The 27,143-nt window shown below is 33.5% G+C and overlaps 3 protein-coding genes across 8 annotated transcripts in view; 2 read left to right on the top strand and 1 right to left on the bottom strand.

Moving 5' to 3' along the window:
* LOC108975292 overlaps nt 1-7,500 on the top strand; it is a 14,936-nt gene extending 7,436 nt beyond the window's left edge. For all 3 annotated transcript variants that reach the window (XM_018943668.1, XM_018943667.1, XM_018943669.1), the window contains exons 2-8: nt 60-308; nt 2,337-3,412; nt 3,530-3,758; nt 3,832-4,026; nt 4,089-5,546; nt 5,637-5,825; nt 5,919-7,500. In XM_018943668.1, the coding sequence (XP_018799213.1) occupies nt 206-308; nt 2,337-3,412; nt 3,530-3,758; nt 3,832-4,026; nt 4,089-5,546; nt 5,637-5,825; nt 5,919-7,333 (4,665 nt within the window). In that variant the 5' untranslated portion in view covers nt 60-205 and the 3' untranslated portion in view covers nt 7,334-7,500. The remainder of the gene's footprint in view (nt 1-59; nt 309-2,336; nt 3,413-3,529; nt 3,759-3,831; nt 4,027-4,088; nt 5,547-5,636; nt 5,826-5,918) is intronic.
* Nucleotides 7,501-9,043: 1,543 nt separating this feature from the next.
* On the bottom strand, nt 9,044-12,186 carry LOC108975270 (G-protein-signaling modulator 2). Its single transcript, XM_018943633.1, has 3 exons — nt 11,302-12,186; nt 10,642-11,228; nt 9,044-10,574 (listed from the first exon to the last, which is right to left on the bottom strand). The coding sequence occupies exons 1-3, from the start codon at nt 11,966-11,968 to the stop codon at nt 9,774-9,776; spliced, it is 2,055 nt and encodes a 684-aa protein (XP_018799178.1). The 5' UTR covers nt 11,969-12,186; the 3' UTR covers nt 9,044-9,773.
* A 337-nt stretch (nt 12,187-12,523) lies between these two features.
* Nucleotides 12,524-23,390, top strand: LOC108975268 (serine/threonine-protein phosphatase 2A 56 kDa regulatory subunit epsilon isoform). Of its 4 annotated transcripts, XM_018943630.1 has the most exons (12): nt 12,524-13,225; nt 17,679-17,859; nt 17,919-18,065; nt 18,114-18,257; nt 18,325-18,554; nt 18,697-18,897; nt 19,213-19,412; nt 19,474-19,668; nt 20,791-20,981; nt 21,048-21,381; nt 21,459-21,688; nt 21,762-22,098. In XM_018943630.1, the coding sequence occupies exons 6-12, from the start codon at nt 18,759-18,761 to the stop codon at nt 22,096-22,098; spliced, it is 1,626 nt and encodes a 541-aa protein (XP_018799175.1). In that variant the 5' UTR covers nt 12,524-13,225; nt 17,679-17,859; nt 17,919-18,065; nt 18,114-18,257; nt 18,325-18,554; nt 18,697-18,758. The 4 variants fall into 4 exon arrangements, with proteins under 4 accessions (XP_018799175.1, XP_018799176.1, XP_018799177.1 ...); XM_018943631.1 differs by having other exon boundaries at nt 17,660-17,859; nt 17,919-18,257; XM_018943632.1 differs by having other exon boundaries at nt 12,525-13,225; nt 17,919-18,257; nt 21,762-23,390.
* The last annotated feature ends 3,753 nt before the right edge of the window (nt 23,391-27,143 follow it).

The following is a 27,143-nucleotide window of genomic DNA, read 5'->3' as shown; positions in this document are numbered from 1 at the left end:
TGACTACAATCATTGACTGGAAATTTTTAGGTAATTATTTCTTCTCATTGTATTTGTAGCTCACAACTAAACAACTGTAAAGCGATTTTTGAGCAAAGTTGGTGGTTTCTCATTCGCTCTGCCGACATAAAAACAGTGTACCAAAGCGAAAAACTTGTCTGTCATTGTGGTTTCATGCTGTTGCCAAATTTTGAGTTTAACGAAAATGGCGCAGGTGAATGAACGAAAGCTGCTGCTTCAACTTGTACTCCTCACTGCATGTATTTGCGCATGCGCATTCAATGAAGCCGAGTCAAAACGATTGAACGGTGAGTACTAAATGCATGTGCATAAAATACCTGTACCTATATACTAGGAGCATGACTACATAAATATATAGGGATTTCATTTAGTGTCATAAAGTATTACTTGCAACGAACCGAAAACAGCGTTGAGAATTGTAATTGTGTAAACTTATTTAGTATGTAATCCAAAAAGAATTTTTTTTAAACAAAATTTATGATTTTACGTTGCGTGTGTGTCTCCTAATTTTAAGCGTTCAGAGGTAAATGTACTTAAAATATTTGGCGTTCCCAAAAGTGTGGTTTCGACAAATTACCTAAAAATTGGGCAAGGCTTCAAACTCCAGAAATTAAACAAGAGCTGAGTTATCCAACTCGACGTGATAATAAGAGAAGCTCAAGCAACTCGTGAACATACCACATACACTTTTGATAACCACATACATACATATATATATAATTATATATGTACATATATGAATTTCCACTTAAGAAATCATCTATACTTTTCACCAATCATATTAACTCGAAGTGTGTACACTAATTGGCATATGTATATTCAAAGTAGATTTTGCATTTCTCAAACGTGTTTGTTTTCCGCTGGCTGAACGAACATGTTGGGACTGCAGCGAAAAAACGAGCAAAACATCTCACCCAACTGTGGATGCATCTGTAGCCATTTCCGTTATAAAAAACTGTTAAGATTTTGGCTAAAAACATATACATACATACGTATGTATGTACCCACTGCTAGCAATGAAAGAACGCAAGCAAAAAGAAACAATGAGATAGCACTGTGTCAGTCGGTCAATGGGCAAAAGTAGTAATATCACCTAGCATGCGCAGAGGTAGATGCTTCGGGTGTCGTTCGTGTTAACAACGTCGCAACTATACGCTTGAATTCCCATACAACAATTCTGGCGATTTTCGCTTTCATTTCAGGTGCGCTATGTATATTGGCTATGATATACATATGCACGTATATATTTAATATGAATACGYATATGTACGTGAATAGTTTTGCATGTTTATTTATTTCTTGGTAATAGATCTTTCTCAAAATGGTGACACTATGTACATATATACGAAAAACTATTGCGCTGTGACTTAGTGCCTAATGTCTTGCTTAAATCAATGACGAGAATGTCTGTGATATACATAATCTTTCATAAGTTGAGAGTCAATTTCCGAAGAGTACATCTCGGTGTTTTGCCAAAAATAATATTTTTCTCCCATCAATACTTCCACTAGCCCCCATATACAGAATATATACTTTTCGAATATCGATCAATATATAGAGAGAAYGTAATTTGTGGTAATAATACGACTTGGTGCCAAAAATTTATAAAATCAGGCTTCGATTGGCTTTATACCGAATATTTCGTTCAATACTTACTTAAGTAAAYGCATAATCTATATTTTTATTATAAGAGGATTAATTTTACTGTTTGTTTGAATTTAATATACGTGGGCTGCGAAACTAAATGACGGATTTGAAAAATTATTGCACCGTTGAGAAGCTACATTATCTCCTGTGAACATAGGCGGCGACCTACTCGGCTACATAAATAGTCATGTACTATAGGCGTTATTGAGGCATAGGAAGAAAGTCAATGTAAAGAAATAAATTGCACAATTTATGTACGAATTGATCATTCCGCTATCTGCCGAATTGCCGAATATAAATCATACATATGTATATAAAGTTCGAAGGTCATCGGATATGTTATATCATCTTTAATTAAGTGAGATGGCAAATGAAGTGATCTGCTAGTATTGAATATATAATTTAATGGCGAATATGTATGAAAGTAGTTTTATAATGGTTTTAGCAGACTTTATGCTGAATTAGTCGAACAGTGTGTGAGGTATTGTCTTAAAATTACATGTAAAATATTTTATCGAACAACTTAAAAGTAAACTTTTCATCCCCAGATATAATTTCCTTGGTTTTGATCCTTGGAAAAAGCGAACGCATAATACATATGTTTGATTACACCTTAGCCCTTCTTTAAATTATTTWAAAAAAAACTGTAACTATGTTGTTTTTTTCAGCTAACCTTACAGCTTGCCAGCATCTACGACGTGTTGAGACCAGACGTGCCAAAGCTTTATTTCCCAATGAAAAGGCACTTACCATTCGTATACCACGCTGTAGCAAAAATGGAGATTTTGAGCAGATTCAATGCCGAAACGAAAGAGCCGGTCTAGATTGTTGGTGTATTGATGAGTATGGCGTGGAAATACCCGGTACTCGTAATGAATCGAAATCGGGAGTGCGATGTGCCGAACCGTCTCATTGTCCAGCTTCTGCCTGTCGTATGTTTTGTCCAGYCGGTTTTGCGCGTGATCCCGATACTGGATGTAGTGTCTGTCGTTGCCGTGATCCATGCGAAAATGTGGTTTGTCCCAATGGCCAATCGTGCCAACCACAAGAGGTGAAATGCAAAGTTGAACCGTGTCCACCAGTGCCGACATGCAAAAAAGCACGATCTATGTCCACATATTGTCCCGCTGGCATGCCACTTGCCATTGAGGAGAGCATACGACCGTTCCTCTGTGGCAATGATTTGGGAAAGCCTCAATGTCCACCGCTTTATCAGTGTATGGTGGAGACTGGTAATGAATATGGCGTTTGTTGTCCCAGCACGGTGAAATACTCAAAACCGGGAATTTGTCCTGCGCAAGATAAAGTTGATTACAGCGAACGTACTGGCTATATGTGCGGTTCCCCTTGCAATAGCGATCTTGAATGCGGTAATATGGAGAAATGCTGTTTCACGAAAGGTTGCCAATTCAATTGTCAACAACCATTCAATGTGACCACATGTCATCAAGCTCGCGCACTCTCCGATTTAATAGCGATTAACGAACGCGAGGGTCGCGGTTATCAACCAGTTTGCAACGGTCCCGGCGGCTTATTTTCACCTCGTCAATGCTCCCGAAACGGTTTAGTGTGTTGGTGTGTTGATCCACGTACTGGTCATAAAATTCAAGGAACAATGGGTCCAGCGAATGAAATCAATTGTGATGGTTGGGAGAATATGATTAGTCATTCATTGGCTAGAAGTTTCAATATGGAAAAATGTGATACGAATATTTGTGCAGCCGTCTGTGAATATGGTTTTAAGGTAGATAAAGATTTTTAAGATATCATTGTTGTTTAATAGGCTATGATTCTATTGGTCTTTAGTACTAAAAAGTAGTTCGGATTTGAAAATCTACCATAATTTCTTATTATTTTTTAGAACGATCATAATGGCTGTCCATCATGTGAGTGCTCCGAACCTTGTGAAGGCTTCAAGTGTGCAATCGGTTCGCACTGTGAAGTTGCCACGGATCCATTATGTGAGTCTGGTTCGGCTTTGTGCGCCTCTTGGCCTATTTGTAAACCAGATTTAGTGTATTCCAATCCTTGTGACGTGGGTGCTCCATTGGCAGATAATATAACCGGCGAAGTTATGTATTGTTTTGAAGGTGCTTACTTATATATTAAATTACATAGAATTGAAATTCACAAAATATATCAATTTTAATTTTTCATCGGCAGAGCGTCAATCCCGAGCATTTCAGCCAACAGCGTTCTTCGAACAGGGACCAGAAATCAAGCAGTCACGTTCAATGACAAATCGCATTACGTGTCCGAAAAACTATAAATGTTTGAAATTACCACGAGATACAGAAAGTGTTTGCTGTCCAATCCCAGAAGAGGTTGTCAACAAGGATGAGCAGCACCAGCAAACCAGTAAGTATACCTGCTTAATTCGTAATTCGTTTGAAAACTTGCTTGACTTACAAAATTCTTAGTGTGTGAATATTTGAGAGACTTTTCCGAGCGTATGGAAGGTACCGAAGAAGGTATGCAATTGGCTATACCAGCACCGCGCTGTACGGACGATGGCAACTATTTAGAGCGTCAGTGTACGATGAAGAAAATTCGAGTTACACGCGCTGAGCAACGCCAGATTCTCGAGGAGAACACAATAAGACGGATGCGAATGCTGCTGAAGAGTGCGACTGAAAGGCAAATTCGTGAGAAACGACAAGTGGAACGCTTGAAATTGTACCGCGTTAACGACGACGCGCTAAAAGTGCACATTGCCGCCCCCATACAGAGTCGTAATGCCAAAGTGATTGATGTTGGAGCGGATCGAGCACAAAGTTTGGGTCAACTCTTTGAAGTGGAGTTTAAAAAAGCTATGCCAGCACCAAAACAGTCTTTATTGGACAATGAATTGGTGGACATCGAAGTAGAGGAATGCTGGTGTGTCGACAGTTTTGGCACTGAAATACCAAGTACCCGAAGCTATAATTTGACCGACACCGAATGTGGTAGAATACGCGAATCCATTGACTGTTTAGATCTGACTTGCCGTATGGGATGTGAGTATGGTTTTACACTGGATCCCAACACACGGTGCCCAGCATGTCAATGTCGTGATCCATGCGATGGTGTTGTTTGTGGCGATGGAAAGGAGTGTCGCATTGTCGATGTGTCTTGTGACGAAGAGTACTGTCCACCAGTGCCCGCTTGCTTACCACGCAAGCCCGGTCAATGCCCATTCCTCGTGCCACCAGGTCCCGACAATTTGGACGCCAATACTTGTGCTTATGAATGTCGTACCGACTCCCACTGTGAGGGTCATAAACGTTGCTGCTCAAATGGCTGTGGTACGCAATGCGTACTTCCGCAAATGAAAACGGCTTGCCAGCATCTAAATACAATACAGATGCACCAATCCTCCGAACTTGGTATTCCGGCAATGAAAATGCATATTGCACAGTGTGACGCACGTACCGGCAAATGGAACGAAAAGCAGTGTTCACCCGATGGGTACTGTTGGTGCGTTGACGACATTGGTTGGGTGTTGGCTGGTACACGAGTCAAAGGATCAACGCCGGTTTGTATGAGGAACTCCACGTTTGCGTGCGCAGAAACACAGTGTGATAAGAAGTGTGAGGCGGGCTATAAAATCGATGAAAACGGTTGTCCAATATGTGAATGTAGAGATTTTTGCGATGAGATTAGTTGCGCCAATAGTGAGGAGTGTCAACTGATCAMCGTTGAGTGTATTGATACACCGTGCCCGAAAATGCCGATATGTGTTCCGCGCAGGATATCTGTCTGTCCCGAAGGCAATCCACTGAAACAGGGCGATCTTGAGGTGAGTTGCGGGCCGCACTATGACAACGCCGCTTGCCCCACGACACACACGTGCCAATTGAACCCGGTGACACATCGCGGTGTTTGCTGTTCGAAAACAAGTATGTATGTAATAATTTTAGATATTGTAAGTAAATTGAGTGTGTGCAAAGAATATTGGCTGACTACTAAATAAACTTAAAATTTTGCAGGAGATGTGTGCTTTGAATCTATGGACAATACTTGTTTGGCAACTATGCAATCTGTACGAAATATAACGCGCTACCGATTCAGTCCGAAGTCAAATAAATGTTTAACCGTCACTATAGATCTAGACGCGAGCAATTGTCAAACCAAGAATCTATTTCACAGCGAAATAGCCTGCAATTCAGTATGCCCAGGTAAGTGCCTTAGTTATATGTGCATCTAAGAATACAATATTTTAAGCAAGGCTATTATAGACTTCTAATGTGTCTTTTATCTCCTACTTTTAGTCTTAACATCGTGTGAACGTCTCAAGTTGAAGAACAGCTTGGCTGCTCAGCATACGGGATACTCATCTGTCTGGTTTCAGCCACGTTGTGATCCCATCACCGGCCATTGGAGTCCAGTGCAATGCTTGGGGGCACAGCCGTCACTCCAGAAAGAGTCCACAACATTAGCGAACGACTTGGACCATGCAAGCAAGCAACAACGTACCAGAAAAGCGTTTTCTTCTACGAATGGTGTGTGTTGGTGTGCCGATAAGAAAGGAGCACCGCTCAAAGGTACTTTGACGCGTGACATTGAGCCCATTTGTAATAGTCGACAAGGTCGTCACAGTAAATCATTTAATGTTGACGACCAATTGATGGAGGAAGTGATCCGACAAATGACAACAATGGTCGATATCGAAGAATATGAGTTGGAGGAAAATACTCAAGACAATACCGATGGATTCCAGAGCAACAGAAATGGGGCAGGGCGTAGTTTGGATGACAATATGGCCGTAGAGAGTCAATATTATGAAACTCCAATTAGTGCGCGAACAAAAGCTTCTGCAGTGCCTAACACTGCCGCTGAAGCCTATGTCACTGAGCATATACTTGCATTAGCCAACTCTCTGTTGGACTCTCAGCTTAGTATTGAAGCATTGAAACCCATGCCAGTGAACACGACACGCTGTCGAGCTCTGGCTGAAACTGCAAACTTTCCTGTAGCTTGCGATGAACACGGTGCATTTCTTCCGACCCAGTGTAACAGCAAAACATGTTGGTGTGTTGATGCGGCCGGAAATCAATTAGATACATCCAATATGTTCCAACAAGGCACACGCAATTGTCCGCAGACGCCAATAGCCTCGGTGGCAATTGAATTGCACATGGTCAATCGAACAAACAGAAATATACGCAACGCTTACGACACCATCCGCAGAGAGCTGTATCAATTGCTTGGCGACGCTGTTGAAAACTTACGCGTACAAGAGAATTTCGATGGATCTGTAATCGTACGCTTCGAACTGCATAATGAGGCGAAAATCGACTATGCCTTCGCTATTGAATCGGCTATAAATGCGAATCACTTCAATTTGGTCGGTGGTCATTTCACACCGGATATTTCGCGCTCACACTTCATACACCGAAGCGTAAATCCACCTGTTACAACAGCGGTTTCACATGAAAGCACGATTCAGTTGGTTTTATTCATTATGGTAACCAGTTCGGCGTTTCTAGTCAGTATCTTTGTCGTCTATGTAATGCTTAAACGAGGGAAGCGCAACAAGGTTCTAACCGATCACTATGGCTATCCAGTTTATAACGAAGAAAGTACCACTAAAAACATTGGCGGTGGTGATAAGGCATTGGATTACACGGCACCGATCTTTGTGCTGAGTTCACACGAACATGACTCCTTCAACGCGTCGAAATAGGAAACACTATAATTACTGAAGGAAATGTTTTGTTATTTAATTTTCGAGTATGTGTGGCTCACGTAAGAGCCTCCATGTGAGCGCTTTATTATAAATTAGATAGACATTATCATTTTATGAATAAAAACTAATTTTAAGGATAAATACAAAGGCTTTTTCGATAATAAGGATTTTTAATTTTTTTTTTTCAATAAATCTGACAGTTTTTTATTTCATAATAACAGTATGGAGGGGCCTCGATGTGAAAGAGTTGATAAATATAAAAGATAAATTAATTATTTTCAAGGACCGATACAACTGTGCATAGGTATTGTAGTTGGTACGAAAATAATTATTTTCTCCAAATGTTGTAAATATATTCACCTATACATTATTTACTGTATTTCACGATATCATATACGTATGTATTGTATATATTTGTTATTTTATTGAGTGTATCTGTATTTATTTCTAATTATTTATAAAGTGCTGATAATGTTTAATTTGATTATACTTTTAAGATTTTTTTTTAATAAAACGTAAAAAGCATTGCACGAAAGATTTGTTTATTTTTTTATTTTTAACTGTTACAAAAATCGTTTTGTAAAATTTTATTTCTGTTCTCTKTTGTCAATATAAAATGAGATTCTTTACAATATCTCTTTATATCGTAAATTAAATTTAAATTTTACTGACACTTTATTGTAGGCAGGGAATCAGTTTCAAATTCAAAAATTTTGGAATATATAATAAATAGAATTTTCAATTCTTAATTATAATTTTTGGATTAAAAATTCAATTTTCAAATTGAAAATTCAATTATAATAATAATTAAAAGTTATTTAATTATAAATTTTCAATAAAAATTATATTAATTAATAATAATTTGTAGTTAATTAATTTGAAAATATGAATGAATTAACTTCATTAATATTTAATAATAATTTTAACTAATAATTAATTTCAATTAATAATTATTAACTTCAATATATTATTAATTAAAATTTTAATTTATATAATTTTTCATTTTCTTAATTGAAAATTTAAATTTTAATCCCAAAATTGGAATCAAAAATTTAAAATATAATTTATGTTCCCAAAATTTTTAACTGCAAAGCTCGCAATCCTGCTTATAGTTGATTTTCTTTATTAGACTTCAAACACTCTAATTACCATGAAAACTGAACCGGAAAAGGACGCGTTTAAAACGTAAAAACGGACATMCATTTGGGAAACTTTAAAAATGTATTGTAATAAAATAAAATAAATATACATTAATATGTTAAAAGCTGCAAAGAGATATTATTTTCTATTGAACTATCGGACCAAATTTGCCTGGTGAATAACCAGCATTAACAGGTTTAAGATTTACGAGCGTTTGCTGGTAATCAACCAAACGAATTCTTTCCCTCTCATATTCCCAGTTTTAAAACTTGTAAATATAAACAATATTTATTAGATAAAATAATATTTATTTAGATTTAGTAAATTTATATTACAATAATTTGGCTTTTAAATATGCAAAACTCGTAAACTTTCGTGACCGTTTGCGAAACACATATGTATGTTGTTGTTTTTTTTTTTTGTTTTTTTTTTGTAAAAATTCTTAATAGTATTGACAATATTTCATTTAAAATATTTCATAAAATGGTAGTCAATTTGTGAACTTGCAATACAGCTTTGTAAAAATGTTGTATTATATTTGCTGCAAAATATTATTACTTTTATACTGTTTCAGCATTCCATTTTAAATGTATGATTCATTCTTATTCCATAATACTTAATACGGTTGGACTGAAAACGAACTTTTTTGGGTACGTTTAGGCATGCATGCATGTAACAACTAGCCATGGTCAAAAATATTGTGCAATGTTTTATGTTTGTATGAGTAAATGTTTGAATAAGTAAATGCTACTAGTGCCTGCAATCGGGCCTATTTTTTTAAATKCAAGGTAATTTATGGAATATTACATTTTTTGTGAGTATGGATATTTTGTGAGTTAAAAATTAAATGAAGATTAATTTTGAGATATGCAACCATTCAAACAAATGTATGTTTTCGCAAATCTATTGTAGGTAGCAATATAATAAAATGTGCTTTTGAATGTGATAGTGATATCTTCATACAAAAAGAACACTATTGTATGAAAATGGGAATATGTTGTATGTGTATCAGTAAAATATCTGATATATACCATCTTCTAGAGATATTAATCTTTGTATTGCCTGCTTCAAAATGATTGCTCTTGAAATGCATTAACGATTTGATCATGGAAAATTGAAAAAAWATTAACTTACTTCGAGAGATACCGAACTTAAAATTTTATAAAATAACGTGTTACGCATATATAATAAAAAGAGAGAAATGTAAGAAATTAACGCATCAGAAATCGTGATGAAAATGTGYTTTACGAATAACTTCCACCATGTTGCGTACATATGTATGTATGTATAGTAGCATTTACTGTTTACTCTGATTATTAGCGTTATTATTGATCTTCTCGCCAGTACCACTTGCGGTTCCGCCATTACTTGCATTGCGTTGAGGAAACCCACCAAAACCAGGTATTGCTGCCCTTTGATCCTCCATTCGGCCACTCTGTACCTTCATTATCAGCGAGAAGAAATCCTCATCAGGCACTGTAGTGCCACCAGCGCCACCACTTCCTACTGCAGAGCGACCACCTGCAACGGCATTAGCACGTGTCGGTGCCTCAACGTCCATGGTGACATTCGATCGTGGTAGYTCAGAACGTTGTTCTTCTAATCGGGAGCCTTGACAGCGTACCAACATTTCCAAAAAGTCATCGTCAGGTTGTTGAGTAGTTGTAGCACTGCGTGCTAGCTGTCCATGCCCATGGTTGTGGCCGGAATTGGTGCCAGGAGCGGCATCACTAAATGGCTTAACACTAATTGCAACACTTCCATCCCCACCATTACCGCTGAATATGGAGTTTTGCTGTGCTAACGGCTTACGTGTGGCGCCCGAACTAGATGTGAGCGCAGGTGCTCCACCTGCCAATAGGGCTGATGTATTTGGTGGATTTCTAGCAATTTTAATTGAACAACGTTGGTCATCCATTCGTTTTGATTGTGAGCGTGATAAAAGATCGAAAAAGTCTTCATCCTGTGCCTTAGATTTTGAGCCAATTCCTTTTGGAACGCGTTTATCATCTAATATATTACTTTGACTCGCGTGTTTTCCATCTGGAGTTATTTTAATTAAATCTAATTGTTCCATGCTTTGACGCCTTACACGAACCTGAAAAATGTATATATATTGTTTGTAATCATGAAATCTTATGGTAGGAAATCTGTAAACAACATACCATACGACTTTGTGTACTGCCTGARCTGTCGGAACGTTGATCAATTATGGCTGAAACATCTGATGCAATCGAGCGTTCTTCACAGTCAATTGGTGAATCAGGTAATCCAAGCAATTTTCGCAAGTCAGATATGTTTACTCGGGCTGTACTTTCTCCAATTGGATCTTGCAATTCAACGGCTAGTATAAGATGAGCTTCGGCATACAGCAAAGCTTTTTCATGGTTTCCGATAGCAGAATGTGCATTACCAAGAGACCAACAGGCACGGGCTTCTCCAACACGATCTCCCAGCTCTTGTGCTATGGCTAAGTGACGATGATGGTAGTCAATAGCTGTTGAGAATTCCCGTAGCAGAGTATATGTATTTCCAAGACTGTAACATGCTTGTGCCTCAACTTCGCGCTCTCCAAGTTCGATGGCCAAYGCTAATGTTCTTTTATAATGATCCGCCGCTTCTTCAAATTGCCCCAGGAAAATWTGTGAATTTCCCAAATTACTATTAGCACGGCGTTCAGCGGAGCGATCACCAAATTCCCGTGCAATGCAAAGTCTCTCTTGATGGTGTTCAATAGCAGCTTGAAAATTACCTGCAATCAATAAAAAATATAAAAAAATGTGTTAATAAAATTAATGTCAATACTTTATTTTAAGTAAACATACCTAAAAGGTAATAAGTATTGCCCAAGTTTCCACACGCTCGACCTTGTGCACTACGATCACCCAATTCTCTCATCAACTTTAAATTTTCTTGATAAAATTCAACCGCTTTACTCAATGCCTCGCGTACATCATCTCCGTAGTCGCCAGGATTACCTTGACCCATATGTTTTCCTTTTGCATGATACACGTTTCCCAAATTGTAAAGAGCACGACCTTCCGAGAGTTTGTCTCCAAGTTGTCGCGCTAGGGTCAGATGACGATCGCAACAAATAGCAGCTTCATTAAATCTACCCATAACTTTCAAAGTGTTTCCTAAGTTTCCCGACGACTTAGCCTCGCCCAACTTGTCATTCATGGTACGAGCTAGTGTGAGATCAAGCTTATGATACTGCATGGCTTTGGTATAGTCTCCTAAATAGAAGTACGCATTTCCCAATTGAGAATAAATCGCGGACAAGGTACGCAAATCATTTGTGCCAGCTTGAATAGCGGCTTGAAAGAATGCCACACCTGAACGGCAGTCTCCAGATTTGCACAGCCGTTCACCTTCTAATGCTAGCTCCAGACACATACTTGAGCTTCCGTCTGATGCACCTGCACTTTGATCCATACCTCCGCCTGCTCCGGCRCTAGATACATTTTCTGCAGAGGCCGATAAAGAGGACATGACCCGTCCTTGCGACTTTCTTCACCTTGAGATTTAGTTTGCACAGCTAAGGTATTATTTAATAAAATCTATTCTAAGAAGTTTGTGCTTATCATTATTTTTTGTAGATCACTACAATTCAATTGGACTGTATTTAACTTTATGGAGTATAMGAAATTAGTTTTAGCCCTTGCTTTTTATATCACTACAATTGAAAATTTACAAAGAAATTATTCATGGCTTATGGTGTATAAAGCAAAGGATTTGTGGTGAACTTTCAGGGTTGTATTTAAAGTTTCGAAATAACTTATACAAAATTAGAAATTATTTTTTTTTTCGAAGGTAGTAATTATGCAATTTCTAGTAAGATAAATTAATTTGTAAATTTATAAAAACGATCATTAACGTTTGTTAACACTGTGTGCCCTGATTGCGTTATCATATTTACTAATACTAGGAATTTTGCTGGCCACCTTATTCAAAATAGCTTTAACTCACCACAAAATGGCCGTCCGAATAGCTCAATTTGTTGTTGCAACTCACCAAAGAACTGTCTCGGTACGCACAAATGACGAAAGTAGCTCAATATGTTCCATTTCTGAATCAGAGTGAACTAAAGGAAAAATTTGTAGAAACGTTCAAAGGCGCTGTCCGCAAATTCGTGTAATTTCTTACATTTATAGTAACGAAGTTTAATAAAATCGTAARACTAGTTGCTTGATGTATTTTCCTAAACATATTTGGTGAAATTTGTTAAATTTTTCCATAATATCGCCCCTTAAAGCGAATTGTAAAAGTTATAAATTGTGCTAACACGGAGAAAAATGCGAAGAAATTTTAACGGGAAGAAAAAGGTGTCCAGAGTTGCTCGGTCTACTTCGCAGCATTGTTGCTGTCGTTAGCGACGACGGTAGCTGAGGTTGTGTCTCTTTCGATTTTCTCGAGAGTGTAAAGGATTTTGTGAAAATAAATTTATTAAATTATTAGACGTTTGCTAAAAATAATATAATCGCTTAGTTGCGTTAAGACCAAATAAAACAAAATTTGTATTAAAACATACAGCCATAAAGGTGTGGAATCAAAAACTTTTGGTTTATATCAAAAATGAATTAATGTCGCCAGCAGCGCCGTTTCAACGTTTCGCTCGGGCGTTTTGACATTTGATGACATTTGCGCAGCAAAAGCGAGCGGTTGAGTATTTGCTTAAAGTGTGCAGTGGTTGAAGTGAAGCGCCCAACGAGGAATCGGCGAAAATCAATCGTTTTCATTGGCAAACAGGTATTATTGAATCGAAAAACGTCAAAAGTAAAGAAGACAATATTAAGAGATTATTATATTAAATAACAAAATTATACTTTAGTTTGCACTAATTTATTTAGAAACTCGTATTAAGAATATCCGCTCCTTTTTACAATTGAGAGCAGATAATATTTAATGAAAAATTTATTGTCGAATTTTGAGATGGATGAAATAGAAACAAAGATATAATAGTCCAACTGATTGTATTACAATGCGTCTGACAATGAATTGTTTGTTAACATATGTATATTTATGTTTGTACGTATACATATGTATATGCAAATGTTCCAACTTATCTGAATATGAAATCATTGTTCATTCCAAAAACCTCTCCAATGATTTTAGACTGACCTTATAATTTGATTGAATTTAGTTAAAATTGTTTTTTGTGTTAACAATMATATAAAATTTAACTAATCTCGCAATAATTAAGCAAAACACTTCCTTTTCAATAAAATAATATAATTTAAAACAGTAAAAAATTGTGGATAAGTCTGTGATGAAATAAGCTAATTTAACGATCTAAAAATGTTTATTATGAATATACCTACCAAACAGAATGAGTTATGCAATGATTTCAGATGATAGATGATATTCTCTTGTGATGTTAAGTGTACATTTCTCAAATACTACCATATTTTATGTGACTTGGTAATTGTCACAATTTTGTATATTAATATAGAGAACACAGAGTTTTCGTGCCCCAAAGTCATAATTTAATAGGTGCTTTTAGATTTTGCAATGTTTGAAGTTATTTAACATAATTGTAAAGGTTTCTTAATTAGCTGCAATCCTATAATACACATATGTTTACATAAACACTGCATATAGACCAAAAAGAAAAAGATCTTCATAAACTACAACAGTTATCAAAATTTTCAAATCGTCAATACTGAAAATGACATACATATATTTTAAACCTATTGGTGAAATCTTACTTTGTACCTAGTTGTTTTAATGTATTGTAAACAATTTTAAACTACACGCCTAAGAAGAAGACTACTATTATGAAATGAAATTTAATTTCATTCAAAGAGTTTTTCTTATCATGCTGGGTAGTTCTTAAAAAAAAAATAAATAGAAATAAAGCATTTTTGCACTGAGCTGCGCCGACAGATGGAAGAGGATAAAGCAATGTTACAATATAAAACGAGCAAAATGGAGGGAAAGCGAGTAAAACTATCAAAGTAACGAATAGTTGGGGTGCTAGTATAAAAATATATCCTTTATTTACGTATGTGCATTACTAATAATGAAAAATCGATCAAACTTTGAAAATAATTTAATTGTAATTGTTACAAAGTTATATTGTGTATAGGGAATATAATTTAATTTTGAGGTTTCTTTTTATCACATTGCGAGTGTTATTAAGAAAATTATATGACTATATGTTAGTTTGTGCAGAGAAATATAAAAAGTAATCTGGCAGCATTAGTTTTAGGCAATAACAAGCGAGTCGAAAAGAGAATTGAAACTAATTTTTTTTTTCCTTTTTATATATTGTCCAGGAGAGAAAGAAGGAGAAAGAATTAGGCGAACGAGCGAAAAGGCCTCATAACACATGTGCAGAACGAAAAAATTATTTCCTATATCGTTGTCGTCATTGTCGGTAAAACAGTGAAGAATAAATCTCTTTTCACGTATAATAGAGAAAATGTGTAGGAAAATATAATTAATTTTATTTTATTAAAATCACAAATCACGAAGTTTAGTTAGCTGCATCAATGTTAATTTTTAAGCGAAGMATTCCAAAGGCCGAGCAAAGTGAAAATGGCTTTGTAGCAATGCGTATACAAAAACTGAAGTTCAACCAGCTTTAACCAAAACGTAAGAATTTTTTGGTCTAAAAGAAGTGAAGTGCATTGGTAAAAATTTCGAGCGTTTTATATTTTATTAAAATAGGGGTTTTCTAGTTAAATTGAGTTTAATTATTTTTAGATTATTGATTATGTAGCATTTTTTCGTGTTTCTACGTCTTTCGTTCGTCGTTTTACTTTCATTCGTGAGTACGTATCATGTGCAGGCACGTGTGTTAGTGGGTTCGTGAATGTGTATTAATCTGCTAGTATGTGTACGTGATTTATTTCGATACGAAAAATATTAAAATTTCTCACAAAAATATTAAAAATAAACCGAAAGGCATGACATCAAACAGGAGCTATTATATTGAATTCCTTATGCTGGCGTTTTATGAAACACCTATCTTATGAAAATGTGTAAATATTTACATTATTATTTCGAAAATCAAATATCGAATAATTAAACATACATTTATTTTATTAAGGTGTAATTTCAAATCAATATTGGTAATGTAATAAATTATAGTGATGGTTTTCTCATTTATATGCATATATGAACATTTCGATATATGTATATATATATGGATATGTACAGCATGTAGCACATTGAAAAAAAAAAAAAAAAACTCACACGAACCTTATATTTTTATTTTCCACATAAATATAAATAAATTTCATTAACGATGACGATTAAACGTATATATTTTCCTTTTTTTTAAGTAGATAAACATATACATATATGTTGTAAAAAACTAACTTAATGCTAGATATTGTAAATACACGTTTACAATGTTATTTGACAGGACTGGTGCGTAGTAGTAAACTAYACATTCCTTTTGTTTTCTTACGTTTTAACGCTTATGTTCTGTTTGAAAAGCTAGTTATAGTACTTATATGTATATATGTGTGTTTATAAACGTACACATACTTCTAAGTTTGTTTCTCGCTTCGAATTAGATTAATACATTATTTGAAGTATGTAATACATAATATGCAAATTGTACATACATTACCAAATATAGCCATACCGCATCTGGGCTGTTTTGCACGGCCTATCATAAATTTATAATTATATCTTATCACTCATGCTGATGATTTGCTATCATTTTGAAAATTTCTTTAAATTAACACTTCATAGTATGTATTTTTTAAGCAGATAATAACTTTAGCGGAATGCACTGTTTACCTGCACTTACAAATGGAAGCAATTTTAATTCAGCCCAAAACACAATAAACATTTTTTCTAAATGTTAGCATTAAAAAATTTGCGTTCATTTGCTTAATCCATTCAAATGTACTAATTAAGTGACATGGAAAATAGTAGCAAATGGAAGTATACGTACATATATGTGTATTTACCTCACCTAAAGCCAATATTTAGTTGGATTTTTTTTATTATGTAGCACTTCAGTACATCGCTTCCGTATGTTTGGCTAGGACTTATGGTACTTTGTTGCAGTCAGTCTGTATTATTTTCCATAAAGAATATTTAGGTTTTCGTGCAGGTATTTTATAATTCGTCATAGATTTTCTTTGGCGTTTAGGTCCGGGCTTTCAACTAGCCAATCGGGCCAACGCCTGACGACATGAAACAACCGCACATAATCACAGTTTTTGTAGAGTACCTGGGTTAAGTTCTCGCAAAGGGGGTCGTCATACCTATGTTTTTTCTTCATATCCGAATACGTTGTTCACTCAAAACTACAAAATTCCACTCTTTAGAGTCCTTCCAGAAATGGTCTTTAGAAAATGCTTCTCGCTTTTCAATATTTTTTCACTCGAAACATGGCTGTCGCTTTCGTGCAAATTTGCGCTGATATTTGTTCACTATGATACTCCTCTATTTATGCCCTGATTTCTGTGGAAGTTAAAAACGGAACCGATTCACGCAGAACGGGTGGTCATTCTTGGCTTTTAATGTCGTAAATTTTCAAAGGCATTATTTTTTCATAACATTGAACAAGGTTATTAATTTGATTTAATGCCTCTTCTTGGCGACGATGACTATAAATATAGTTAAAATAAATTTTTCTTAGTAAAAAATAACAATATTGATGCAAATTGCAGCGGAAAAAAAATAAATTGGCCCTTTTCAAACAAAATAACTAAATTGTGTAAGCACACTTTTACAGGGAAGAAATGGAAAATTGATAAAAACTCTCCGAAAGTAAAGCACTTAATTGCGGTGTAAATCGCCAACATTTCGAGGATAACGCAAGTTTTTGCTCGCTCAATATCAGGGATGTTACATAAAAAATATTCACTATTAATATTGTAAAAAGGTGCTGACTGCAAATCAAAATTATTAATTATATGAGCACAAGCATTTGTATATAAGAGTTATATATACATATAAATTTAATTATTAATTTTTTAAAATGATATACATTGGACGATAGCTGCAACTCTCAGAAGATGTCAAAATCAGTCTGAGGAGTGCTTGCAATGTTAAATATATTCACTAGTAATAGTAGTATTTGCATTTTAAAGAACGTACTTCTTCACCATGTCTTTTAAACTTTAATAAGCTTTTACTTAATAATTCAAATCTGTTAATAGTGTTTTAATGTCATTAGAAATTTCATATAATTAAAATTGATTTAATGATGTTCAGTAATGTTTATTTCTTTCAGTGATGTACTGTCGTAATGGTTTCCCGTGCCCTATTTAGCTGAGAAGTATACCGATATCTTACGCTGTTCCGATATTATAATGCATACAATGTCGTCAATAAAGTTATGTTGACGTTGTGAGTAAAGAATTAGAAAATCTCAAAAAAGGACACACGGACGGATTCAAGTCTTATACTACCAAGTAAGTTGAAATAAAGTAATTTAAAAAGTGAATGCATGAAATATTTTTAACTATTATAGGTAAACGTGTGTCCGAGCAGGTACTGAATTGGCAAACAATTCTATATATAACAAAAAAAAAAACACATAACTTAACAGATACAATAATAATTTAGTATAAAGCTTCAATAGAACTGCATTCAATGTGCCATTTCATCCGGAGATAAGGTTCGCACTATTCCCCACATTTAATATATATTAATATATTTAACATAGATGCTTAAGTAAAGTATTATATACCAAAAAAAAAAGGAGAAGAAAAAGATATGCAACAGAAGAATTCCCTCCACTTACTCGCGTCAAACAACAAAACTATTACAAACGCAGTTATTTAAATAATTGCATTCGCACCACTTTAAGGTAATGTATAAATAAAATATTAAAAAACTGTAAAACGTAGGTCTGATTTTGTTCTCTTTTTGTACAGATAATCTCTGTCTCGCTTACCATACTTATTCATAACTAAAGCTAACAGTTTTTGCATACAATAATCAAAGTCGGTTAAAAATTACTCTCCAGAGCTCGAATTTATAAGTTTTATAAAATTTGAGAACGTTAAATACAAAAGTCAACGAATGATAGTTCAACTAAAAGAATTGGTGGTGATTATTGGATAGCTATATGCTTGCAAAGCCACGGCATTAACAACACAAAGCAGTAAGATATTGATTTGTAACATATTTATGTATATGTGTTTATGAGATCGCAACAGTATAAAAGTCTTCACTATCTTAAACGTACTAATACATCGTCAGAAACTAAAACGTGCAATCGTTTATTTAAATTTTCTTGGGTAAAGAGTATAAGCAGCAGTAGAACATAAGCAGGACGAATAACTGGAAATAAATACAAGGCAAGAAAATGTCATCGGGAACATTTGTTGATCGAATTGATCCATTCGCTAAACGCTCACTGAAGAAGAAAAGCAAAAAAAGTCAGGGTTCCTCACGTTATAGAAATTCTCAGGATGTGGAGCTTCAACAATTGCCGCCGTTAAAAGGTAAATGTGCCATATACATAAATGTATATCGTTTTCATAAATGTTAGCAGGGATACAAATTTTTTGGAATTTGAAATTATACAATCTAAATTGTTTGAATGCATAATCTAACCGACCAGTTCTCTAGAGTATTAAGTATGATGGTTCGAGCTCTTGTTTAAAAAAAATATTTAAATTCTAAAACAATTTATTTTTTTATTTTTTTTTAATTTTCTTGTAAATATTTTTTTTTCAATTTGGTAATTGAGATTACAGTTTTCCGCTGATTTAGTATAAATAATTTCAAAGTTATTTTAATTTTAATATACTTACTAGCCGATTGCTCGAGTTTGGAACAAGAAGAATTATTCATTCGTAAATTACGTCAGTGCTGTGTATCTTTTGATTTTATGGATCCAGTAACGGATTTAAAAGGGAAAGAAATAAAGAGAGCTGCTTTAAATGACCTCTCCAATTATATAACACATGGTAGGGGAGTACTCACGGAACCTGTGTATCCAGAAATTATACGAATGGTATGTAAAATATTCTATATTTCTTTTAATTGCGTGTTAAGTCGAGTTTCGTTTGCTTTAGATTTCTTGTAACTTGTTCCGCACACTGCCTCCCAGTGAAAATCCTGACTTTGATCCCGAAGAAGATGATCCTACACTAGAAGCTTCATGGCCACATTTGCAGTTAGTCTATGAAGTATTCCTGCGTTTTTTGGAATCGCAGGACTTTCAAGCGACCATAGGCAAACGTGTAATTGACCAGAAATTCGTTTTACAGGTGAGATAATGTGGAAGTATAAAAACTTCATAACTACAATTTATTTAACACAAACTTTGTCGTCGTACCATGGTGCAATTTATAAACTGTAAAATTATTTACCAACACAAAAAGCCGATAATGTAAATAACCCGGAAACGACTGGTGTTACTTTTGAATTCACATTCCTTGATTACACTTATGACAAAAGGACTAATTTACTTGGCATAATTTTAGTTAAAGAACAGCATAGTTCCGGGCATTCATTTTGTTGTAATCTTATCTATCACTTTAATTTTTCTAAATACTGTAGAAGTTTGAATTCCCACATAGTTTGAGTTAGCAAGTTTCGAACAGTCTTAGTTTCCTATTTGAAAATTTCTACTTATATAAATCCTCTTATTCAATGGGCAATGTCTTTATGAATTGATGTTTGTTTTTATTCTTATTATTTTGTTATACACTGGACAGTTTGTAACACTCAAAAGGAAACGTCGGAGACCCTACAAAGTATATTAACCATGTCCGTTTCTATATTTTTTATAGTAATATTAGGTTGTCAAAAAAGTCTTGCGGTATTTTTTTTTATTGAATTTTCAATTGTTCATAGAATTTTTTTTTTGATGACTCATGCCCAGCTCTTGACCGATACTTGGCGCATCTTCGACCACCTCTACACCAGAACGAAAACGTTGAAACCATCGTTGCGCGGTGGAAATGRAAACTGTATCGGGTCCATAGACTGCACAAATTATATTGGCGGCTTGAGATGCATTTTTGCCTTTATCGTAGTAGTACTGTAAAATATGCCGTATTTTCTTCTTATTTTGCTCCATGTTTGCGACGTTATAACTCAGGATCGACTTAAAAGAAACGACAATCAATCAAAGACGTGTTAGCGCGTGAAATGAGCTTTCCAAAAAGGTATAGCATGACCCGAGCGAACCCCCGAAACTAGCGAAAATTCCGCAAGACCAATCTAATATTTATCTGAAATTATGTACACATCTTTTTCTCCMATTTTCCGAACGGTGACCATTAGCTTCGATGTAGCCGAAGTAAACATCTTTTTCGTTTTTGTTCTTTTAAAATACATATTTTAACTAATAATTATTTCTTAACTTTTCTTTAATGGCAAAACAGCTTTTGGAGCTCTTTGATTCTGAGGATCCACGTGAACGTGATTTTTTGAAAACTGTTTTACATCGCATATATGGAAAATTCTTAGGATTACGCGCTTTTATACGAAAACAAATTAATAATATTTTTTTGCGTTTTATTTACGAAACAGAGCATTTCAATGGCGTCGGCGAATTACTAGAAATATTGGGCAGGTAAAKTATTGATATCTCCCTAGACAAAAAAAAAAAGTTCTAATTTGTATATACGATCGCTTGCAGTATCATTAATGGYTTTGCCTTGCCTCTGAAGGCCGAACATAAACAGTTTCTTGTGAAGGTGCTATTGCCTCTGCACAAAGTGAAATGCCTTGGGTTGTATCACGCTCAACTGGCTTATTGCATCGTTCAGTTTTTAGAAAAGGATCCATACCTGACTGAACCGGTGGTTCGAGGATTATTAAAATTTTGGCCAAAAACATGCTCACAAAAAGAGGTCATGTTTTTGGGAGAAATCGAGGAAATTTTGGATGTCATTGATCCTCCACAATTTGTGAAAATACAGGAACCATTGTTCCGTCAGATCGCCAAATGTGTATCAAGTCCGCATTTTCAAGTAAGTGTACATTACTAATGTGACTTGTGAAACGTTCATCTCGATTCTAATTATTTTAATGTTTTTTGTTTGCTCAGGTCGCCGAGCGTGCGCTTTTCCTATGGAATAATGAATATGCAATGTCGTTGATCGAGGAGAACAACGCCGTCATTATGCCGATTATGTTTCCGGCACTGTACAGAATTAGTAAAGAACATTGGAATCAGACCATCGTTGCATTGGTTTACAACGTGTTAAAAACATTTATGGAAATGAACTCCAAGCTTTTTGATGAACTAACCGCTAGCTATAAAGCTGAGCGACAAAAGTAAGTCCATGTCCTACATATTAACGTATATTAAATAAAAATGTATTAATATTGATATTTTGTGTGTTTACAGAGAGAAGAAACGCGAGCGTGATCGTGAAGAATTGTGGAAAAAATTACATGAACTTGAAATAAATCGTGCAAAAAGCGGCAGTGCCGCTGGCACTTCAACGGCTAATTCCGTGTTAGGAGCTGGTATTAGTGGCGGCAGTGCCGCCGGCTCACAGCAAAATATCAACTCTTATCAACAACAATCGAATGCTAACATTGTAAACAGTGGAAGCGGTGGTGGCTCTGGTGACAACAATCCTGCCTTACTTACCGGCGGTGCACAAAGCGGCGGAACCTCAGTAAACGCCAGCGGTACGAACGCGTTTGCCAAAGTAAAAGGCGACAAGGCAGATAACTAAATTATGTTGCGATTACCGAAATGGATACAAAATATAACACAAGTAATKCTAATCAACTTAATAATATAACGCAGTTCAAACATGAATGTAAATTTTGGTGTTGTAAATCAAAAAGGAGCTTGGCATTTTTTGTGCATCTATACTTAGTGTAAGCCACAAAAAAGGAGAATATTATTAAGTAAACTTGAAGTCCCTATCGAAAAAAAAATACAAAAGTATAACAAAAGCACTACACCAACATGATCAAATGAAAGCGTTTTCACCATCATGATATCACCGGCATCATTACAATAAGATGTAGAAGTAGAAGCTGAATGTTGATAATAGACGCAGATGCCGGGAGTTAATAATGTACGCCACAATGTGGATGAAAATCAGTACACTTACAACTGGGATCGTGGTATTACATAAACAAAAGGAAAGCGTATGAAAAGCATAATTAATATTATATTATGAATATAAAAATACCTATTATTTTACGATAAAAAAGAAATACTAAATAAAATAATTAATACAAGTATATGAGGAGGATGAAAATGATAATAAAATAATGAAGAAATGCTAGAAACTGTAATCTAACTGTAAAACAGCAATTCTTTCTCCTAAATAATACCTATTCTATAGAATTAACGAAAACACTTCGTGCTATTCATTATAATTCTACTATCTGGCTAGTTAGAGGAAATGCCACTTGAGCGAACTGCATTTTATATGCTTTTTCACAACCAATATTTCGTTCGAACTAATCCATTTCTGTAGGTTTCAAAAGTAAAAATAAAACGTAAATATTCTTTATATGTAGGTTGAGTAGTAATAACCATTGTGTTTCTTTATGATTTGTTTAAGAGTAAATCTTAATTTCCTCAACGGTTTCTGTGCAAATTAGTATATTGCTTGGATATATTCGTATGTGTAAACTTAAGTTCTTTAACAATAAATTCTAGGGATATTTATTAAGAAAAAAATGGGATTAATTTTTATTGAAACATTCATAAGAATCAACACGCATTAGTTAAGAAAAAAAAAAAAAGTAAAACCAATGCGTATTTTACAGTATAAAACAAATTGAATGAAAAAAATGGTGTAAAAACTCAATAAAAGTATTAAACGATTGTTATTGCGAAAATTCATAAAATTAACACATACAAATTATGATCAGTCGTGATTTTATGTGACCGAGATTCCAGTTGCGAACGACTGCTAGAAAACACCGAATAACTAAAAATCCATGTGCGCAGTTGAAAAATAACAATAAAGGTATATATTCTATATATACATAAGCGAAAAAACAATGTCTACTTGACAGCTGATATTGTTTGAATGAGTGCAATAGATTTGGTAAGGCCTAATGCAAAACATATTTGTATGTCAAAATGAAAATAATTACAAAATATATAATATTGCTATATTTCTCACATTCGTGCATATTCATACATTCGCACCTGCAGTTTTTAATAGCAGTAAAATAACATTTTATATATATAGAACAGACAAACGGAAAGCGTACGTGCCAAGTCAGTCATTTAATTTGTACGCGCTTGTTTTCATTTCATTTCGTACTAAAATTTATTGGTTAATACACGATTTTTAATCTAACAAAATTTATTCATGTTGTATGTTTACATGGTATATAATTTAAGTTCAATTTCAACTGCAATAAAATTAGTAATTAATATATGCGTCTAAAGATGCTAAAAATTATGCATTTAAAATATATCACTTTTCTTCTAGTTAAAAAAAAAATAGCAACGAGAACAGATTATGAGTGTTTGGTTATTTGTGAAGTATAAATTATATGTGAAAAAATAATTACTCAGTGTAATTCTTCTAGTTTCTCGCATTAAAAAATAAATTACGTAAAAATTATATATATATACATGTATAATAAAAACATATATTCATTTATTACATTTACATTAAGCTTCACATTTATATAGAATTATTAATGGTTAAATGTGTGGGTATGCACATAGCCCTCTTTCCACAACACCATAAGGACGACTATTGTTCAAATTTGTTTTTTCGATAAATCTGTTGCCACAAGAAAAAATGAAAAGTGAAACTTCAAGAAACGTAATTTTGTTGCTCACCCAAACAATCCATTTTTTTTCTCTTATGTTATAATTAATTCGCACCAAATCTACAAAAAAATAATATTTTACATTTGAGTTTAAGACGTGGACTTGTAACACCAACTCGGTTGTGAACTTTTGCTGTTTATGCCTTGTAGCAACAGAAATAAGATTTGCAGAATTATATACCAAGAAATAGTGGAAATGTTATATTTGGAATATGTTTTTTCTGTTGAACGTAAACTAAAAATTTGCCAAGTTTAAATTAAAACAAGTAACTATTTACTTTATATTTCTAACGGAYAATGCCCAATATTGAAATATATTTTTTCATTTATTTAAATAGGTTATTATCATATATGATTGCAAAAATATAATTTATGACTTGTGAAAAATTAATATTTAAAAATTCAACATGAGAAGCATTAACTGCTTTTAAAACTTTATTATGTATTAAATATCAATTGGGCGTAATTTTTTGAATTTTATTATTGCTAAATCACTTTGTGAACTAATAAAATACAGTAATTATAGTAATTCTTAATTAAATAAGTTTACATTTTTGGTTTTGTAAAAATTTAATTTCTGGCACTAATAAGTAGCACTATCAAAACTTTAAGTATATATGTACATATAAATAATATATTAAATTTTCGGAAATTTGTTTATATAGCTCCAACTTTTTAAATTGTTTACCAAGTTTTACTCTTTCATACTTTTTCGTAATTTCTTAAAGCGATAGTTGACCGCTAGTTCTTCAATAGAATATTCATATATTTTGAATAATATTCTGTTTTCTGTAAAAAAAAGTCACCTTTTTGCAAATATTATATACGGATGAGTCTATTACATGTACATATATATATATTTACACGATTTACACATTTGTTCTCACAAAACTTAAATTATACTAAAGTGGAAAGAAATTGAAAAATATAAAAACAGCAACACAGCTGGCAAGCGTAGTATAAATTGACATACAATAATAAAAACTAGAGGTTTAGTGCAAAGAAAACATTTTAGCATAAAACAAAGTAAAATTACCTAGAAATAAATGTATGCGCTGAAAAATACTATATACATATATAAATTAAAAACAATATGGTTTTGTGAGTATACAAAAATTTGTATGAAAGAAATGAATAAATAGGAGAGAAAAAACTTCCTTGTTTACAGCCAAATTCATAAAACAAAAATATCGAATGCTTTGTAAATGAAAAACTATGAAAGTAATATTTGTAAATTATCCAAAATTACTATTTTTGTATGTATTCATTTGGTTAAATGTTAAATTAAACATTTTCATAGTCTTTTAAGTTGTAATCATAATGAGCGACAATTTCTGATTACTCACACAACTGCAAGTTTTTGCACTAATAAGTGCTCACATGCATACAAAATAAAAATTATGATTTGCAAGTGAAGCATACTCTATCTAATAATAATAATTTTACTTTAACTCACACAGTCTTGTACATATATATTATGCTCAGAAGTTGGTCGCCTTAATCCGTGTAAAATAAGTAATTTATGTGAGGCGTTTAGAACTCTAAAGCCTGGTGCACACCTTTGTTGTGTGAAATGCAAATATGTATTCACGCGTTCCCTTATTTGCCGATATATAATCATAAGAATTTTTCATGTAGTATATTAAAAAAAAATTCACACACAGAAAAACAAAAAAACTCTCCTTAGTGTTAAAACAAAATAGTTTTAAGAAAACCCTTAGTAAACAGCTGAAGCAAATTTTTGTAAGCTAAAATAATGTAACATTAAGGCATTTAAAAGAGGAAATATTATATATGTTTATTTGGTAAAAAAAATTGCTGATAAAATGAGAAAATTATACAAAAACTTAAATAAAAAAAATAAAAAGCGTAGACATTTGCTAAACTGTTACATAAATATATACATAAATACCAAACCAACTAGTGAATGTGCATGAATTGTTGTGGAGAAGTTGGAGATGGCATGATTGAAATTCACTTGAATACAAATGCAGGTAGTTATTAGAAATGCAGTTATGAATACATAAGAATAAAACGCTTAATCATTCGATATAAATATAAAAAAGAAAAAGGAAAATAAGAACAAAACAAAGAATTATATAAAGTGAGATGATAAAAAAAAATAAATGCATGCATACATCTAAAATATAAATAAGTGATCATCCCTGCACTAATTTCATAATAACGAATACAGTTATGTATGAACGTTAAACATTTTCAAATGCAAAATCGTAAAATCGTAGGAGCTATGTATGTATTTGTAATGGGTGGGAATATGAGCAAAATAGTTCTAACTAAATATATACACATATATATATACAATACATACGTATATAAAATTATATATATACATAATAAAATTAAATTTAAAAAATATTAAAAAATAAAATATTTAATATGTGAAGCGTAAAACTGAAAACTACCGCAAATCACACTAAACAAACTAAGTAAAACATAACATATAGACATACACACCTGCATACATACATATATGAAGTGTAAGCAAAAAATTAATGAGTTCTGTATTAAGTCCTTTTGTTATTATTATGTACATCTTATATATACTATACACTACTAAATAATATATTATAAAACTAGCAGTACATACACAACTAAACATATAATTATGATAAACATATGTATAAATAACACTGTGCAAAATTTAAATTGACCGAAAGTGTGCGCTATAATATTAAATTTTAATTAGGGGATGTAAATTTGTATGTAGATACTCGTTTTGGGCTTAGATGTAAAAAATAACAAAAAAACTTTTATGGTTTTTAAGCTTCAAATTCCTTTTGATTATATTCGCATAATAAAACATAAAAATAATTAGTTATTTTTAAAAGTTGTTTGTTATAATCAATTTAATAGATGAAAAAAAGTTGAGTTCTTTTTATGCGGAATTGTTCGAAAACTCATCAAGCAGGACCATGTGTATACAATAATAATAACAACAACCATA

The sequence above is a fragment of the Bactrocera latifrons genome, unplaced genomic scaffold (assembly GCF_001853355.1).
Source record: "Bactrocera latifrons isolate USDA-ARS-PBARC rearing strain unplaced genomic scaffold, ASM185335v1 scaffold_63, whole genome shotgun sequence".
NCBI classification, from domain to species: Eukaryota; Metazoa; Arthropoda; class Insecta; order Diptera; family Tephritidae; genus Bactrocera; species Bactrocera latifrons.
Note: the sequence above shows the minus strand (reverse complement) of the source record. Positions and strands in the feature narration are given on the sequence as shown.